Source organism: Asterias amurensis, chromosome 2, assembly GCF_032118995.1.
Source record: "Asterias amurensis chromosome 2, ASM3211899v1".
Taxonomy (NCBI): domain Eukaryota; kingdom Metazoa; phylum Echinodermata; class Asteroidea; order Forcipulatida; family Asteriidae; genus Asterias; species Asterias amurensis.
Window position 1 is genome coordinate 8,263,752 of NC_092649.1, and position 16,241 is coordinate 8,279,992.

At 39.1% G+C, this 16,241-nt stretch overlaps 1 protein-coding gene across 1 annotated transcript in view; it reads left to right on the forward strand.

Annotated features, from left to right (window-relative positions):
- The first annotated feature begins 252 nt into the window (after nucleotides 1-252).
- LOC139933906 (ATP-binding cassette sub-family C member 8-like) overlaps nucleotides 253-16,241 on the forward strand; it is a 31,177-nt gene continuing 15,188 nt past the window's right edge. The window contains exons 1-19 of the mRNA XM_071928139.1: nucleotides 253-352; nucleotides 1,725-2,383; nucleotides 2,648-2,902; nucleotides 3,324-3,521; nucleotides 5,171-5,323; nucleotides 5,655-5,810; nucleotides 6,191-6,325; nucleotides 6,585-6,747; nucleotides 7,276-7,316; nucleotides 7,934-8,185; nucleotides 9,032-9,184; nucleotides 9,753-9,828; nucleotides 11,154-11,259; nucleotides 11,672-11,770; nucleotides 12,304-12,469; nucleotides 12,927-13,067; nucleotides 13,700-13,979; nucleotides 14,950-15,191; nucleotides 15,780-15,949. Of these exons, the coding sequence (XP_071784240.1) occupies nucleotides 1,760-2,383; nucleotides 2,648-2,902; nucleotides 3,324-3,521; nucleotides 5,171-5,323; nucleotides 5,655-5,810; nucleotides 6,191-6,325; nucleotides 6,585-6,747; nucleotides 7,276-7,316; nucleotides 7,934-8,185; nucleotides 9,032-9,184; nucleotides 9,753-9,828; nucleotides 11,154-11,259; nucleotides 11,672-11,770; nucleotides 12,304-12,469; nucleotides 12,927-13,067; nucleotides 13,700-13,979; nucleotides 14,950-15,191; nucleotides 15,780-15,949 (3,410 nt within the window). The 5' untranslated portion in view covers nucleotides 253-352; nucleotides 1,725-1,759. The remainder of the gene's footprint in view (nucleotides 353-1,724; nucleotides 2,384-2,647; nucleotides 2,903-3,323; nucleotides 3,522-5,170; nucleotides 5,324-5,654; nucleotides 5,811-6,190; nucleotides 6,326-6,584; nucleotides 6,748-7,275; nucleotides 7,317-7,933; nucleotides 8,186-9,031; nucleotides 9,185-9,752; nucleotides 9,829-11,153; nucleotides 11,260-11,671; nucleotides 11,771-12,303; nucleotides 12,470-12,926; nucleotides 13,068-13,699; nucleotides 13,980-14,949; nucleotides 15,192-15,779; nucleotides 15,950-16,241) is intronic.

The following is a 16,241-nucleotide window of genomic DNA, read 5'->3' on the forward strand; positions in this document are numbered from 1 at the left end:
AAAATTTAACGTACAAATGAAGGTCACACTCTAGTCATTTCAGACCAAAGCTTTACGTTCCAACCAGACCATACCCGTTTTACGTGGTTTTTTTTTCGAGGATGCCTCGGATGTTGTGAGAACTCATTCAGGGTATAACCCAGCCTTTTCTTGTTTATGAATCAGTGATTTTAATAATAAAGTTGCTGGTCTATTCCGATAAGCACTGATTGTCTGTGCTATTACCGAGATTCAGTTAGTACAGTGAAGTGTTGCTGATGTGAGCCGAAGACCACACGAATTGTTCGCTCTGAAAGAGCAAAATGTTCTTACGTTTCTTAATTTCTTCGGGTAAGAGATTGGCTATATGCAGGTGAGGTTTATTTACTTGTTTCTGTTTTTTTTTTTTTTTTTTAGCGTTTGTTTGTTAATATTCACTATATTCACTTTATAACAGCAAAACGCCTGATCATTTACATCACTCGTCTCACACATCATCAAGCCTAACATAAACAGTCACTGTAAACGATTAACATAAATATGGCTACCGTTTGAAAATATCTGTAAATATTTATTCCTAAAAAACATAACACCTCTAATGTTCACTAGATCATTTTAATAAAATAAAATTAGTGGTTGTAAGTTGCTCTACCAAGAAAAACGACGTATGGTATTGGAATGCATATTTGATAAAGGAAGTTTTGACCCAAGCAGAATTTCTCGAAGACTATCATGTAAAAGAATCTGCCGGGGTTGAAATTTCAAGCCATTCATTTTGCTTTGATTGTTTTATGTAAAGGGACTGAACTGTGAATATTCAAGAACTCTAGTCTGAGATTTTTCTCGAGAATACCATATACATAAATATGTATTAGGAATTGGAATGCATATTTGATAAAGGAAGTTTTGACCTAAGCAGAATTTCTCGAAGACTATCATGTAAAAGAATCTGCCGGGGTTGAAATTTCAAGCCATTCATTTTGCTTTGATTGTTTTATGTAAAGGGACTGAACTGTGAATATTCAAGAACTCTAGTCTGAGATTTTTCCCGAGAATACCATATACATAAACATGTATTAGGTGACCCACTGCCATCCATAGTTTTAACAGTGGTTTTATCTTTTACCTTTTTTGTTCAGAAATCAACCACAAGGAAAATTAACTGGGTAAAGTTTTAAAATAATTCTTCTTCTTTTCTTTTCTTTTTTATTTTTTGGGTGGGGGGGGGGAGATCTAAGGCAAATTAACTAGAGCGGGGCCGTAATTTGCTCGTCTTGTTTTTGTGACGCTCTCTTTTGTACGTTTTCTGTCAGTAACAGTTGTGATGTTGTTTTGAGAAGTTTTCATTTAAATGTTGTATTCTGCACAGTTGACAGGACAAAGTAAATTGAATTGGTTGAATTGAATTTACTTCAAGAAACAATGTATGCATTTTTGAAAAGGTATTTACAGGAAATAATAATGCTTGTTGTATTATTGCTTTCTTGAGTAAAACAATTACTAAAAAAAATTGTTTCATTGATTATAAACATATACTCTTATGTCTGAAAAAAATATATATACTGAAACCAACGGTTCTTTTCAGAACAACCCCAACTCATTAGATATAGTCATTACATGGTGTTAACGCAAACCTTTCTATATCATACATTTCTAGGTGACTTTCATGTTCGTTATCCCCGAGGCAAATTTGAATCTTTTAAATCCATTGTTGTTTTTTATATTTTCGATTTATTTTGTTGCAGTTTGTTATAACATAGCAAATCAACAATAGGAGGCCATGGAGGATGTCGACAACCAAACTTACGACCCGTCGTGGTTCTGTGGCAGCGACCCCGTTGAAGTAGGCAGCCAGGCAGTCGACAATCTCCAACTAACCTGCCTGATGAATGGAATATACTGCATTCCACACACAGTGTTCATAGCCTTAGCCGTCATCATCCTCATCTACAAGAGGTTCTTCAATGCAGACATAGAAAACCTCTACAAGACACCGGAGAAACTGCTCCGTATACGATACCCGTTCCATGACTTTCGAATGATCGTCCTGCTTCTCCTCTTCCTCCTGACCACCATCCAGGTCTTTGAGGGGGTTCTAACAGACACCCTAGTCATCGGAGGGAGCTCACGACCACAGCTCTTCGTTCCAGCTATCCTTTCTGTTTTCGGCACCGTGGCTTTGGTGTATTATTCAGATCAGGCCGAGCTGTGGGACCAACCTAAGATGCTTTGCTTGCAGGTGGTTTACATGCTAGCAGCCATTGTCTCGGAGATGCTCAGGTTCCGAGACCTTAGGAGAGCACCAGGGATGAACATCACAATTCTCAAGTTTGACTTAACTTTGTCGATGCTGATAGCGTACATCTTGTTACTTATAGTTGACGTGTTTTTAATATTTAACAGGGTAAGTTTATTTAAGCTTTGAGCTATTCATTTTTTTCTGAACCCAAGCCAGATACAACTGGGCCTACCTAATCTTGAGTGAAATTCGGTGTTCAAAGCTGGTTTTATTTTTTACTTCCAATCACTATTTTTTGCCTTACTGGATGTACAATTTTTTTTTCCAAATCCAGCTTGTTCCACAAGTGCCTTTAACTGAAAATGCACAACAAATTGAAAACAGTTCAGTTATCTCTGATTGTTACACTCATGCTTGCTTTATAAACAGGTTCTTTTGCGGAATAAAGTTAGCCGTGTCCTCTACGGAGATGCAAATTTCTTACAAGACTCCACCAATCCAGACATCGAATACAGACAACAATTCGCAAACTACTTCTCTTCGCTCTCGTCGTGGTGGCTCAATGGTCTATTCGTGTTGGGTTACCAGAGACCACTGGAGCTCAGTGACTTAGGAGAACTGCCCACAGACTACAAATCTCACGTTGTCGTCGATCAACTGCAGGATGCCCTTAAACATGATCTGGTAGGTAATTCTTGTTTTGTGAGGCTCAAGTCTGTTTATAATAATTGTTGTCATTAAAGTGAGAGACCCACACTATTTTACAAAGGCTTGCAAGCTCTGTAAACTAATTGATCATTCAGTACTTTCCCGAGTCCTGTGGAAAATATCACAGACATGTTACTGTTATATTTTTTCACAGGACTCGGGAAAGTACTGAGTATACAGTGTTAACACACATCGGTGTATGGGTAAAAACCAATGCAAATTTAACATCCCTGTCATTATTATTAGTCGCGACTATTTTTGTAGTAGTCGTGGCGGCACAATTAACCGAGTAATTAAAAAAAACGGTATAGAAAACTAAGAAAACAGTCGCGACTACGACACAAGTCGCATTGGTCGCACAGACTTAGATTAGAGCTGTCACACAATCTTTACACAGATGGAGAGGAATTCAAGGGACATCAAAGATGCTAATTTTCTCAAGATATATTGGAAACTCCACGGTGGTGCCGTAGCTGTGGCAGGGCTTCAGAAGGTATCTGGTGATATGATAAGACTGGGCGGCCCATTGATACTCCAGAAGATCATTGATCTGCTGACCTTGATCTCCACTAATGGTGATATCCCTGTAGATAAGGTGAGTTCAATCTTATTTGTTACTCATTGGGCTATGTGTGAAGCCTGTGTGAAATTAAGGGAATCAATGTGTGGTGAAGAGGTTTTCAACTAGTGGTTTAATCCCAACGAGGCCTGGTTCTTGATAATTTTACAGAGACGAGGGGAATGCTGTGGGCGTCGCGCGTATCGCGTGATGTGGCACAACTGTTTCAGCCGTTGCTGTCGACCAATGGGAATGAAGAAACTGTCTTATAAGAATGTGTGCAAGCTCGCGTGTCACGCCCACGTTTCAACACTTTTAACTGGTCATAAACACAGGTTTATACACACCCACGTGACGCGCTCTCCACCAATAGGAATAACGAAACTGTCTGAGGTTATGAATGCAAGTTTTTAGAATAAATTTGCGGAGCTTAAGACACTAAGCCTAAGCCGTGGTTTCAAAAATGATTATTATTCAAGAACATCGGCAAAGTAAACATTTTGAGATAACCCTTCAAAGCATCAACATGAGTATCTTATTGTCTATGGTGACTGGTTTCAGAGAGTTGGCCCGAACATCACATTGATATGACAAGTTCTTCCCTTTTGGACAGACACAACAGCTCGAGCGTACTCGACCATTTTGGTCGCACATGCATTGCTTTGAGGTGTGAAGGAAGCAAACTCTTAAACGTGTCCCAGCATTCAATAGGTGCGAAGCTTTCATCTGCCCATTTCGAAACCACGGCTTCGACTTTGGATTCGGCTTCAGTCTCCGTCCTCCCGTCTGAATCCCTGAGCGCGTGTACACAAAGCATGCACAATATTGTCAAAACAACCGCGGGGCCAAGCTAGCCTGAGCCGAATCCAAAGCCGAAGCCGTTGTGTCGTAAAGGGACATAGTCTATTGAACACCGGACATTCACCAAAGAAAGGCTACACTGAATGCAGAGTTGAATTGCAATGGTGTGCACCACCAGCATTGTTACTGAGTCCTGATAAATCATTTGACTTGCTCTTGAATACCATCAAAAGATACAAAGTCATTAAAATCTGGTTAAAGGAACACGTTGCCTTGGATCGGACGAGTTGGTCAAAACAAAAGCGTTTGTAACCGTTTTTTATATAATGCATATGGTTGGAAAGATGTTTTAAAAGTAGAATACAATGATCCACACAAGTTTGCTTCGAAATTGCGTGGTTTTCCTTCTACTGTGCGAACTAACACGGTCGGCCATTTATGGGAGTCAAAATTTTGACCCCCATAAATGGCCGACGTGCTAGTCGACGAGGTAAATGGAAAACACGCAATTTCGAGTCATGTTTGTGTGGATCTTTGTATTCTACTTTTACAACATCTTTCTACCCATATGCATTTTATAAAAAACGGTTACAAACGTTTTTCAAAGACCAACTCGACCGATCCAAGGCAACGTGTTCCTTTAATGAGTGAAATGCTTCAGTAGGAGAAGGACGTGACTTTTTATTGGTGAAATATCAAGCAATAAACCACAGCGGAAACTGACTGGGTAAAACTTAGTTAATGTTTCTAGTAACCAATCACCCGAGCTATACAAACAAAACAATTTATCCAAGATAATAACCTTTTTTCAGTCTCCAACGGCTTCCACCGGACATTTTGTCATGGCTTTTTTATTATTCATTCCTCTTTTTGTCTACCCTCAGGATTCCGGTTATATCACAGTAAAAGACACAGTGGCGAATGTGTATTTTCTTGTATTCTTACTGAGTATCTGCAACCTCATCCCCATCGTGCTTCTTCAGAGGCACTTTCAGTCGATGTTTCATGTCAGCCTCAAAATGAGATCGGCTCTTCAGGTTCGTTAGGTTCACCTAACCCATTTCAGAGTCAGTTTGAACCAAAATCTATGTTAAATGACCCAGAAATTAGTCAGACTGACGCCAAATCCGCGTTATAAAACCATCTTTAAACCTCCTGGACAGCTGAAAACTAGCACAACCCCTTGGATCCCCTGGGATCCGGACTTCGAGTCAACTCGACAGGTTTCACAGGTTTAGTTTGATTGATATCTATATTTTACAGAAGATTAAAACAATCAAAAGGTTGCACAACAACAAAAAAGATTCGTATCTCCTAGCACATTTTTTTTCGAAGGTTAATGTGAATGTTTTGTACTATTTTTGTCAGGGCTCTGTGTATCTCAAGGCACAGTATATATCTCCAGTTGAGCTCCAAGGTAGTGACATGAATGCTGGACAACTGACAAACAACATCAGTACGGACCCTGCAAATATCCAGATGTTCGTTATGAACATGCATTTGCTGTGGGCAGCACCCATCCAGGTTCGTCTTTGTATCAAAATGGGAAGAAAGCAGATAGAATTATCTTAAGTTAACAGTGTACAAATTACCTAAATGTTTGTGTAAATATTTCTAAATTTCTGTATAATACTTTGTGATTGAATCGAAAAAAACCAATATATCAATAAATCAATTAAAGACACTGGACACTATTGGTAATTGTCAAAGACTAGTTTTCACAGTTGGTGTATCTCAACATATACATAAAATAGTGTTGGAAATAGGGTTGTTTTATCACAGGTTACAAAATACGTTCAGTATTTGATTGCTGAGAGCATTTCAAGGGTCACGGATACCCATCACGTACAAAATGTCTTGATGTTTTTTCACCCTTTATTTCCACTTTTCTTTTCAAAAATTAGCTTACTGTGACACTGTACTTCTTGTACACCATCTTGGGTGTGTCGGCTTTAATTGGCGCGTCTATGTTTGTCATTACCCTGTTGCTACAAGGAGTCATCGCCAAGGGAATGCGAAAGTTCCAACAAAGAGTCATGGTAAGAAAACAACTTCTGGGCAACCAGCTCCAGGCAGTCCTCCATAGAAAAATTTCTCCGCATTTTCTCATTATTTTCTTTGGTGAAAGTAAGTTATAGCTAGAAGATGGTCTCGTATGTTTCCAAATGTTCCTTGTGCATAAACATCGCCAATGAAACATAAAAACTCAACGTAAAAGATAAGAGTTTGTGAAAACATATGAGTGATCTCTATGATGAAAATTGACTTCCGGTATTTTTCATTTTCCGGTGGATGTAGGGATATTCAGACGATCGCCTGAAGGGGACCAACGAACTTCTTCAGGGGATTAAGCTCATCAAACTGAATGGCTGGGAGGAGCGTTTCAGAAGCCGAATCAAGACATCCAGGAGGAGTGAAATCAAAGCGTTGTACAAAGTGGCTGCACTCACCAGCGCATTGTGTAATGTTTTATGAGTTGTTATAAATAAAAAATGTCTGGAGACTTATAAAAGAGTGCGCCACCAAGAGTGTACGCTGGAAAGGTTAAAAGTTTTTTTTTAATCACAGCTTGGGCTAAAAGTCGGATTTGTGGTCCATCAGTAATTTTTAAAATGTGTGCTTTTATTCGGTAAGGGCTTCAAGTAGGTAGATGAGCCTAAGCCGGAGCCCTAAGCCGGAGCCAAATCAGTGGTTTATTAAATGGCCCCTGTAGAGAACTTACAGTACTGTGGTTTTTGATATTTTAGAGTTAAACCCAAAAACTCTTATCAAGTAAGCTTTGCTTATGGGCGTTGGGGCATTGCACGGTGGTGAGGTATGTTTTGGGGGTAACTTCTTGCCAGGTAGATCATGTTCATTTCAAACAAGGTAATGATAGACTTTCACACCAAATCACTCTGTTTTATTTTGTAACAGAGGTAATAATCACCAGGATAGGATAAACACATTCATAATGATGTTCAATTTGATTGTATTCTCTTGCTTACAGTTCCACTTGCCATGTCAGCTACTCCACTTGCGACGGCTGTTGTAAGTAATAAAAACAAGTTATTCTCTAGAATGCCTAGAATCATTGTATTTAATTAGTTTTAGTTTCCTTTTAAGGGACACATTGGATCGGGCGAGTTCGTCTATAAAAAGCGTTTGTTATAGAGCCACCTTTGGAAACTTACACGGTCGGCCATTTGTGTGGAATCGATATTACGAAATAGAAGGAAAACGGTGCAATTTCGGAGCATTATTTGCGTTGATCGTTATATTCTTCATCTTTCTAACCGTATGCATTTTATAACAAACTATTATATAAAGCGCTTTTCGTAGACCAATTCATCCGATCCAAGGAAATGTGTCTCTTTAAAGTATAAGTTCATTTTCCTGATCTAGTTTCAGTGTTCTCGTTTTTAAACCACGAAATTAGGTTTGTTTAAATAAACAAAATGTCTTTGGTGTGGAATTTGTTTTTTTCACAGATAACACCTAATAGGCATAATAATTGGAATTAATATTGGTACACTGGTACAATACATCAATCAAAGACACGTCAGTGATTTATGGACAGATTTTGTTCTTCTTCTAGGATTATTACTGTTATGAATTTCATCATAATTTCCCAATATTAATCATTTTAATTTGTTTAATCGTTGCAGTCGTTTGGCCTCTATTATACACTGGAAGGTCAACCTCTGACCCCGAACGTCATGTTCCCATCAATCTCGTACTTCCAGGGAATGACGGCCTCCTTGATGGTGCTCCCTAGTGCCGTCATGTTTGCCATCAACGCCATCATCAGTCACGGGCGGATCAAGAAGTTTCTCGGTGCGCCGGAAGTGGAGGACAAGGTCAAAGGCCGCCAGAAAATGATTACTTTAGCGGCGAGGGATACTTGTTATGATGGCGAGGTATTTTTATTTTATTTTATGAAAACAGCGCCTTTTTTAAACCGCGGCTTCTGTTTTGGATTCGGCTTTGGGCTCGTTCTCTTATATCAAGCCCTGAGACTGTGGGAGCACGTACGCAAAGCACGCACACATTCCCTCTTGGCCAAGCTAGCCTAAGCCGAATCCGGAACCGAAGCCGCGGTTTCGAAAAGGGGCACAGTTGTACCTTGGTAATAGATTGCGAATTTTTAAGTGGCTGAGAACCTTAGTGTGATATTAAAAAAAAAAATAGAAAAATAAAATGCATGTACATGGTGCGGGGAACATGAGTGTTCTATCACACGGGTAACATTACCTAATTGATTCTGCACTCGGTTATTTTCACAGACCCGAGCATAGGGTTTTGTGTTCAAAATCAACGATGCGCAATGTTCATCAATAAACTAACTTTGTTATGTTTGTTTTCCCACTGCTACAATATGTTACCAAAATTTAAGTTGTGTGATGTGTTTTGTGCACTTTGGATGGACCCAACCCATCACAACAATGGCACACGGCAAAATGTATTGAGCCTTCATTTTTGAGGGCCCATCACCTTAAGGGTGTAATACAACATACCAAAAGAGATTGATTGTTAGTTTCTATAATATATATTCTTCTAAGGGCAAGAAGAAACATCTTTTGGACGCCCCATAAAAGATAACGATCCCACAGCTAAGTTTAATTAACACGTGCAGACCATAGAACAGGGAACAGTTCAGATTGAAACGTATCATGATGTTGTGGAATGCCCGTTCAACCAGTCCTTTAAGTTTATTATGTTTGAAATGTTTGAAAAGCTAGAAGTGAAACCAATCATTTTTACAGCATCGACATGACACTACTACGAGACTTCAAAAAGCTGTCCATCAAGGGGAAGGAGAGTATGGTACCTTTGACAAAGAACTGGAACTAAAAGCAGCCAAGCCGCTGCCACCACCAACTCCAACACCTACACTTCCAGATAACTTAGTTATCAAGGTAATTGCTTCGGGGAAAAAAAAACAGAAAAAATGTGTTTATAATGTGTATGCAAAAGCCGTAGCCGTAAATGGTAACTCAGGGTTGTAAGACCTCTATTCGGAGCGCGCTGTCACCATCTTGGTCATGTTCCCCTGTTTCCAATAACAGTTATGAATGCTAACATTCATTGTGCATGCTGGCACCAGACTATTATTTCGTCCAGCCTCAGTTTGGGTACAATGAGTTGGGTCGGAGTAAACTCAAGATGACCACACCGTGATAAAGATCTTTACTCCACAGGGAGATGGGAACAATTAAAGGAATGTTTATTGGCCCAACAACCAGGACACAAATGAAAAGTGAATTATAGAAGACTATAATTTCAAGAACCCGTTGCACGGGCACAGGAGACGAGGACGATCAAAAAATGTCTTAAACCGGGGTGTTGCAGAAGGGAATCAACAGACGAGCTGGCTACCCTAATGCAAGACCGAATTACTTGGGAAAAGACATACTCGAGCCCGCCTGTGGGCGACCTGGTGAGTGAGTGTGAATAATTAATGTACAATGATTTGTTGTTTTTCAGATGACCAATGCAACCCTAACATGGGAGGATCCATCCACACCGGTGCTTAAGAATATCAACTTGGAAATCGAGACCGGTAAGGCAAACAAAAAACCCAAAACATGTTCAGCGTCACCGCCCGCTTCCATTTTATTTATTTATTGGTTTAAAGGGAATGTACACGTTTGGAAATTGTCAAAGACCAGTCTTCTCACTTGGTGTATCCAATCATAAGCATAAAATAACAAGCCTGTGAAAATTTTGGCTCAATTGGTCATCGAAGTTGCGAGAAAACGATGAAAGAAAAAAACACCCTTGTTGGACGAATTTGTGTGCTTTCAGATGTGAATAAAAGACTTCTATAGCTAGAAGTATTTTATTATTCTAGTGAGAAATTACCTCTTTCTCAAAAACTGCGTTACTTCAGAGGGAGTTGTTTCCCACAATGTTTTATACAATCAACAGCTCTCCAATGCTTGTTACCAAGTCAGTTTAATATTTGTTTTGAGTAATATACCAAACGTATACCTTCCCTTTAAACGAACAAGATGAAAAACAAATAACGATCTAAGACGAGACTTTTGAAAAACAGCAAAGAGAGGAAATGAATTTTGTGTGGCTATTTACTGGAAGGAACATTAACTTGTGTATTTTGTTTATCTCATTTGTGGGGTATGGACAAGCAGGGTGGGGTCGACTTCCCTACTCCCTCTGGGTTTGTCAATCATATTGATATGACTGTTGAAACCCCAACCAAACGAGATATACCCTGTCCACACCCCTACAAACAACATCGATGAAACCTCAGGCTAGGTAGAATTTAGGTGTAAAGGCACTGGACACTTTTTTATGGTCGAAGACCAATATTCTCACTTGGTGTATTCCATCATATGCATTAGATAACAAACCTGTGAACATTTCGGGTCATCAAATATGCAAGAAAATATATTTAGAACTGCATCTAGCAACCGGGCAATCTCGGTGGTCTAGTTGGTATGACACTGCTCTAGTGTCGTGGCAAAGGTCGTGGGTTCAAATCCCACCCGAGTTATATACCTAGGATTTTTTCCACTTAACTCGGGTCTGAGTATACAGTGCTAATACACATCGGTGTTCAGGGTAAAAACAAAAAATTAATATACTTGTTGAATTGCTTTGTGTGCTTTCATATTAAGCATAATGAATTGGGCTTCAGCTGAAGTCTTTTTTTAGTGAGTGAGAGACTACCTCTTTCTCAAAAACTCGTTACTTCAGAGGTTTTTTTTTAAATTTATTTTGTTTACTATCAACAGCTCTATTTTATTACTCGTCACTAAGTAAGTTTTCATGCTGGCAGTTATTTTGTATTAGTTACCAATAGTTTCCAGTGCCTTTTATTTGTTTGTCTACCTTTCAAGCGATTTCTCTGTGTTTGTGTACCAGGCAAGTTGACAGCTATTGTTGGAGAAATTGGTAGCGGGAAATCGTCCATGGTGTCGTCCATGCTTGGTGAAATAAAACTGGTGTCTGGAGACATAACATGGAGAAGGTACAAGAATTAGAAGTAAAGACAATTATGGAAACTATACAGTAAGGTGTATACTTCACACATGTACACCCTACAAACTTATGACCCGGATTGGTCAGTATGACTCAGATTCTGATTCAACTAATCCGAGTTAAAGTCCATGACTTAAAGGGGCACACCTGCGTACCGTTTTTGTAATTTAGTGAATTGTGGAATCATAGATGATATGTGTTTAGATGAAAAAAAAATCATCAAAATATCACAAATTCGTGCCGTCATTTTAACAAGGCATCAACTAAAACAATTATCATCTAACATTATTATTAACAGTAATTTTTAAGCATGATGTTACACGTATACGTTATTTTTCATCATTGAAGTTGCAGTATATCGCTTGAATGAAACAATTCATTTGAATTTTATTTTTGTATAGTGATAAAAACAGAGTCGCCTACGCCAATCAGAAAGCCTGGCTGATCAACGCATCTCTGAAGGAAAATATTGTATTCGGCTCAAAATACAACGAACAAAGGTATGTGAGAAGGTTTTATCAGTTCAGATTGCATCGATACTAAATCTAAGGTGTAGCTTCAAGTGATAAGACTGTGCAAGTCTTGCACATAATTATTAAATCTTCTGGGTTCAGGTTGTCCCAGGCATGTATGCTTCGTTTTTGAAAGGGTGGGGCATCAGTGCATTTGCTGCTTGTTAAAGAGCACATTATGAATTTCTACTTTTTGAAAAGGCACCAAGGCAATGACCAGACGTTATGGGCTAGGCAGTTGCCTTCCTTGATTCCTTGAAGTATCAGGCATGTCGGGTCCCAACCACACTGAGTTGTACGTGTGCACGAGTCTGGTTTTTGAAAGAAACTTGCACCACGTCCCCGTTGTAATGTGTGTCTTTAGGAGTTAAATGGTGTCTTTCATGTATGCGGTCATTGAACCATGATTGCTTCTATTCACCCGTTTATACAAATGGACATTTTAAACTCTCCTTTTTAATCTAGCTATAACATTTTGCGCAATATAAAAACCTTTTGATGGTATGATTTATGGTGTTCAGGTACCAGATGACTATCGCAGCATGTGGTCTCCGTCAGGACATCGACATGTTACCATCAGGCGATAAGACTGAGATTGGAGAGAAGGGAATCAATCTGAGTGGAGGACAGAAACAGCGTGTCAGCGTGGCTAGGGCTGTATACAGTGATACACAAATTGTCATCTTGGTAAAAATCAATTAATGAGACAGTACACTATTGGTAATTGTCAACTTGGTGTATATCAACATAATGCATAAATTAACAAACCAGTGAAAATTTGAGCTTGATTGGTCGTTGGAGTTGCGAGATAACTATGAAAGAAAAAACACCCTTGTCACATAAAGTTGTGTGCTTTTAGATGCTTGATTTCGAGACCTCAAATTCTAAACTTGAGGTCTCGAAATCAAACTAGTGGAAAATTACTTCTTTCTCGAAAACTACGTCACTTCAGAGGGAGCTGTTTCTCACAACAGCTCCCCATTACTCGTTAACAAGTAAGGTTTTATGCTAATAATTATTTTGAGTAATTACCAATAGTGTCCACTGCCTTTAATTCTTTCCACCACAATGTATTTTGATATTTGTGCAATGAAGGTAATACGCTAGACTAAACTAAACTTAAACTACATCTTGCATTCTTTAGGATGATCCAATGTCTGCTCTTGATGTCCACGTCGGAACCCAAGTATTCCACGAAGCGATCAAGAACTACCTGATTGTAGAGCAAGGCAGATCTGTTGTCTTGGTGACTCATCAGACACATTTTCTTCCAGAAGTAGACTATGTAAGTCATTTAAAGTTTATCTGTATTTAAATGAAATTAATTTAATTTCTCTTCCTGGACAAGCTATAGGTTTTGCATGTAATAACTGGATTTTTTTTTTATATGCACTTAAAGAGTATCAAACCTAGAAGCATTTTACCTTTTTTTTGTGAGATTAGAGAGTTTGATATTTTTTCCCTCAATTTTTATGTAAGGACTGTACCTAATTGGAAATGAGTGCATCACAGAACTGATGACTTTGGAGCTCGCTTCCATAAATTAATTTTGTCAGAAACAAGCAAGCAACCAACCAAAGTATAATGTTCTTATTTGTTAGTGATGTCTTCGGAGCCCTCTTTAAAGGAACATTACAGAATTGGCCGTTGCTAACAAAACAGTTGCTGGCAGTGTACTTTATGTAATCCGCTTATATACATAAACTGACAAACCTGTCGATGTTCGCGATCGATCGGACAAAGTTAGATTATTTATTTCTCATCAAATATGACATTTCATACAAAAATATTTCAAGGGGACTTTCATAATCATATTAGACCGTGAAAGTTTTATGTAAATCTGTTAAATTCACGATTTTTGTTCTTACCAATTCTGTAACGTTCCTTTAAGGCTTTCATAATATACTGGTTCCACAGGTCGTTGTTTTGAAGAATGGCAACATTATGCAACAAGGCACACCGGCCGAAATCCAGCGGGACAGTCCGCAACTCTACAAGGGCTGGGTGGATGCCGGGGTAGCAGCGAAGGCAGAGGCTCCTGATATGTCTGATGCAGCTGGAAAGGACCAGGGTATTGATAAAGATATCCAGGCACTCAGGAAACAGATCTCGGAGAGAGAAAAAGAGATCAGGTTCAGGAAAGCTTCCAGGAAGTCGAGGGGCGGCAGTAGTTTTGGAGATGACGAGGGCTTAAAAGGTATGACATAATATAAGGGACAGTCTGGTATAGGGTGGTCGCGCCGAGTTGGGGTAGTCGGATTGGTTATCTTTAAAGGAACACGTTGCCTTGGATCGGTCGAGTTGGTCTTTGAAAAGCGTTTGTAACCGTTTTTTTATAAAATGCATATGGGTAGAAAGATGTTGTAAAAGTAGAATACAGTGATCCACACAAACATGCCTCGAAATTGCACGGTTTTCCTTTTACCTCGTCGACTAACACGGTCGGCCATTTATGGGAGTCAAATTTTTGACTCCCATAAATGGCCGACCGTGTTATAGTTCGCACAGTAAAAGGAAAACCACGCAATTTCGAGGCAAACTTGTGTGGATCATTGTATTCTACTTTTAAAACATCTTTCCAACCATATGCATTGTATACGAAAAACGGTTACAAACACTTTTTATAGACCAACTCGTCCGATCCAAGGCAACGTGTTCCTTTAAATGTCATCATAGTTTTGGGACAAGGTACTTGTTTCTTCCCAGTTGCGTCCTTTAAAAAACACTTTACCATAATTGCTTTGTCATTCAGATGGGACATAAGCTGTATGAGGTCTAGTGTACTAGTGTTGCTGGTGCATGTCAAAGAAACCATGAAACTTTATGTCAAGAGTTGAGGGAAACCCCAAGGCATCCTTGGTTTCATTACCAGAAAAAAAGTAGTAATATAATAATTTATATCAAAAAAAATATGAAAACAGACAATCTACATCTACTGGGTACACTTTGAGTTTGTACAAAGCGTAGACCTGTCAATGTGGAAAACACAACAGGGTATTGCCACTGCCAATACGAACTTCACGTAGATTGTAATAAAAACCTTCACGATATATTGCCATATCGGCGATATTTAACCGACGATATATCGCCAGTCAAATTTTTCGATATCGTCCGGGGTGAGATACTCGAACTCAATACCTTTTTTTTTATCTAACCCCTTTTCACAGATTTATTTCCCGCCGAGTGTGATGACGAAGAAGAGGGCGATGGCAGTAAATTAATCCATGCAGAGGAGCGTAACAAAGGCTCAATATCATGGCGGGTCTATCTTTACTATCTTCAAGCCATTGGGCCCACGGTGGTCACCCTCAGTTTTATTGTATTCGTGATCAACTTCTTGTTGTCCATACTGAGGAGTTACTGGACATCAAACTGGTCCGAGGCCGGACTGCTGACAAACATCACCCAGGTAAGTTCCAACAGTCACAGCTGGTCTATAATTCTTGGCTGGTAAGCACATACTCTGCTTATATAGCAAGGACAATCTTGGGCACAAAAAAAGTGTACCTGCACTGACAAAATTATTAGGATGGTAGGTGATGTACAGGGCCCAATTTCATAAAGCCTGTAAGCACAAACATCTGCTTAGCATGAAATTTCTTCCTTTAATAGAAAAAGGATTACCAACCAAATTTCCACGTGATTTTCAGGATAAGCAAACAACAGCTGAAAACCAGTAACAGGCAATATGCAACAAACGGAAATTTGGTTGTTAATCCTATTTTTATCAAAGAAGAAAATTCATGCTAAGCAAATTTATGTGATTACAGGCTTTATGAAATTGGGCCCTGTATGCATGTTGTCCATTATACGGGTACGGCCAAAGCTTGGTACAAGGCTCGAGGTCGGGGACTAGACACTGTTGTTTTAGACTCCAAGAGGTTGCCCTGCTGTACAGGTTAGGACTGTTCTCATTCACAGTCTTAGTGTTCTTTTAAAACAGACTTTAAAAAGTCTCCCCAAAACAAACACAATTTTTCCATTTCTTATTTCCCAGGAGGAAGTTGAGACCCTCAATCAATACTACAAGACTTGGTACTCCATCATCGCCATATCCTGTGCCATAGTCTTTTATCTCTTCAGTGTAGCAATGTACATGTCCTCACTCATGGCGGGAATAACCATCCACCAGAGAGTCCTGAAGAATGTGACTCAATCCCCCATGAGGTAAGTTGATGAGGAGCTCCATTTAAATGTGTCATCCATAGACCATGCAAAAATGAGTTAATGGCCTGATGTTTTGACCCAAACAGAGTATTATCTCAAAGGCTAAATGACAACACAGAACTGGTGTCAATTTCACAAGTAAGGACTAGTCCTAGGACTCTGGCAGTTAACAAATTATTATGAAATACATCCAGGTAGTTAAAGTGTAACCATCAGGCCATTTACTATTTTTTTGCATTTATACCATAGGTCATTTGAGAAGAACTTTGCAATAGCTCATTATATTTTTTCT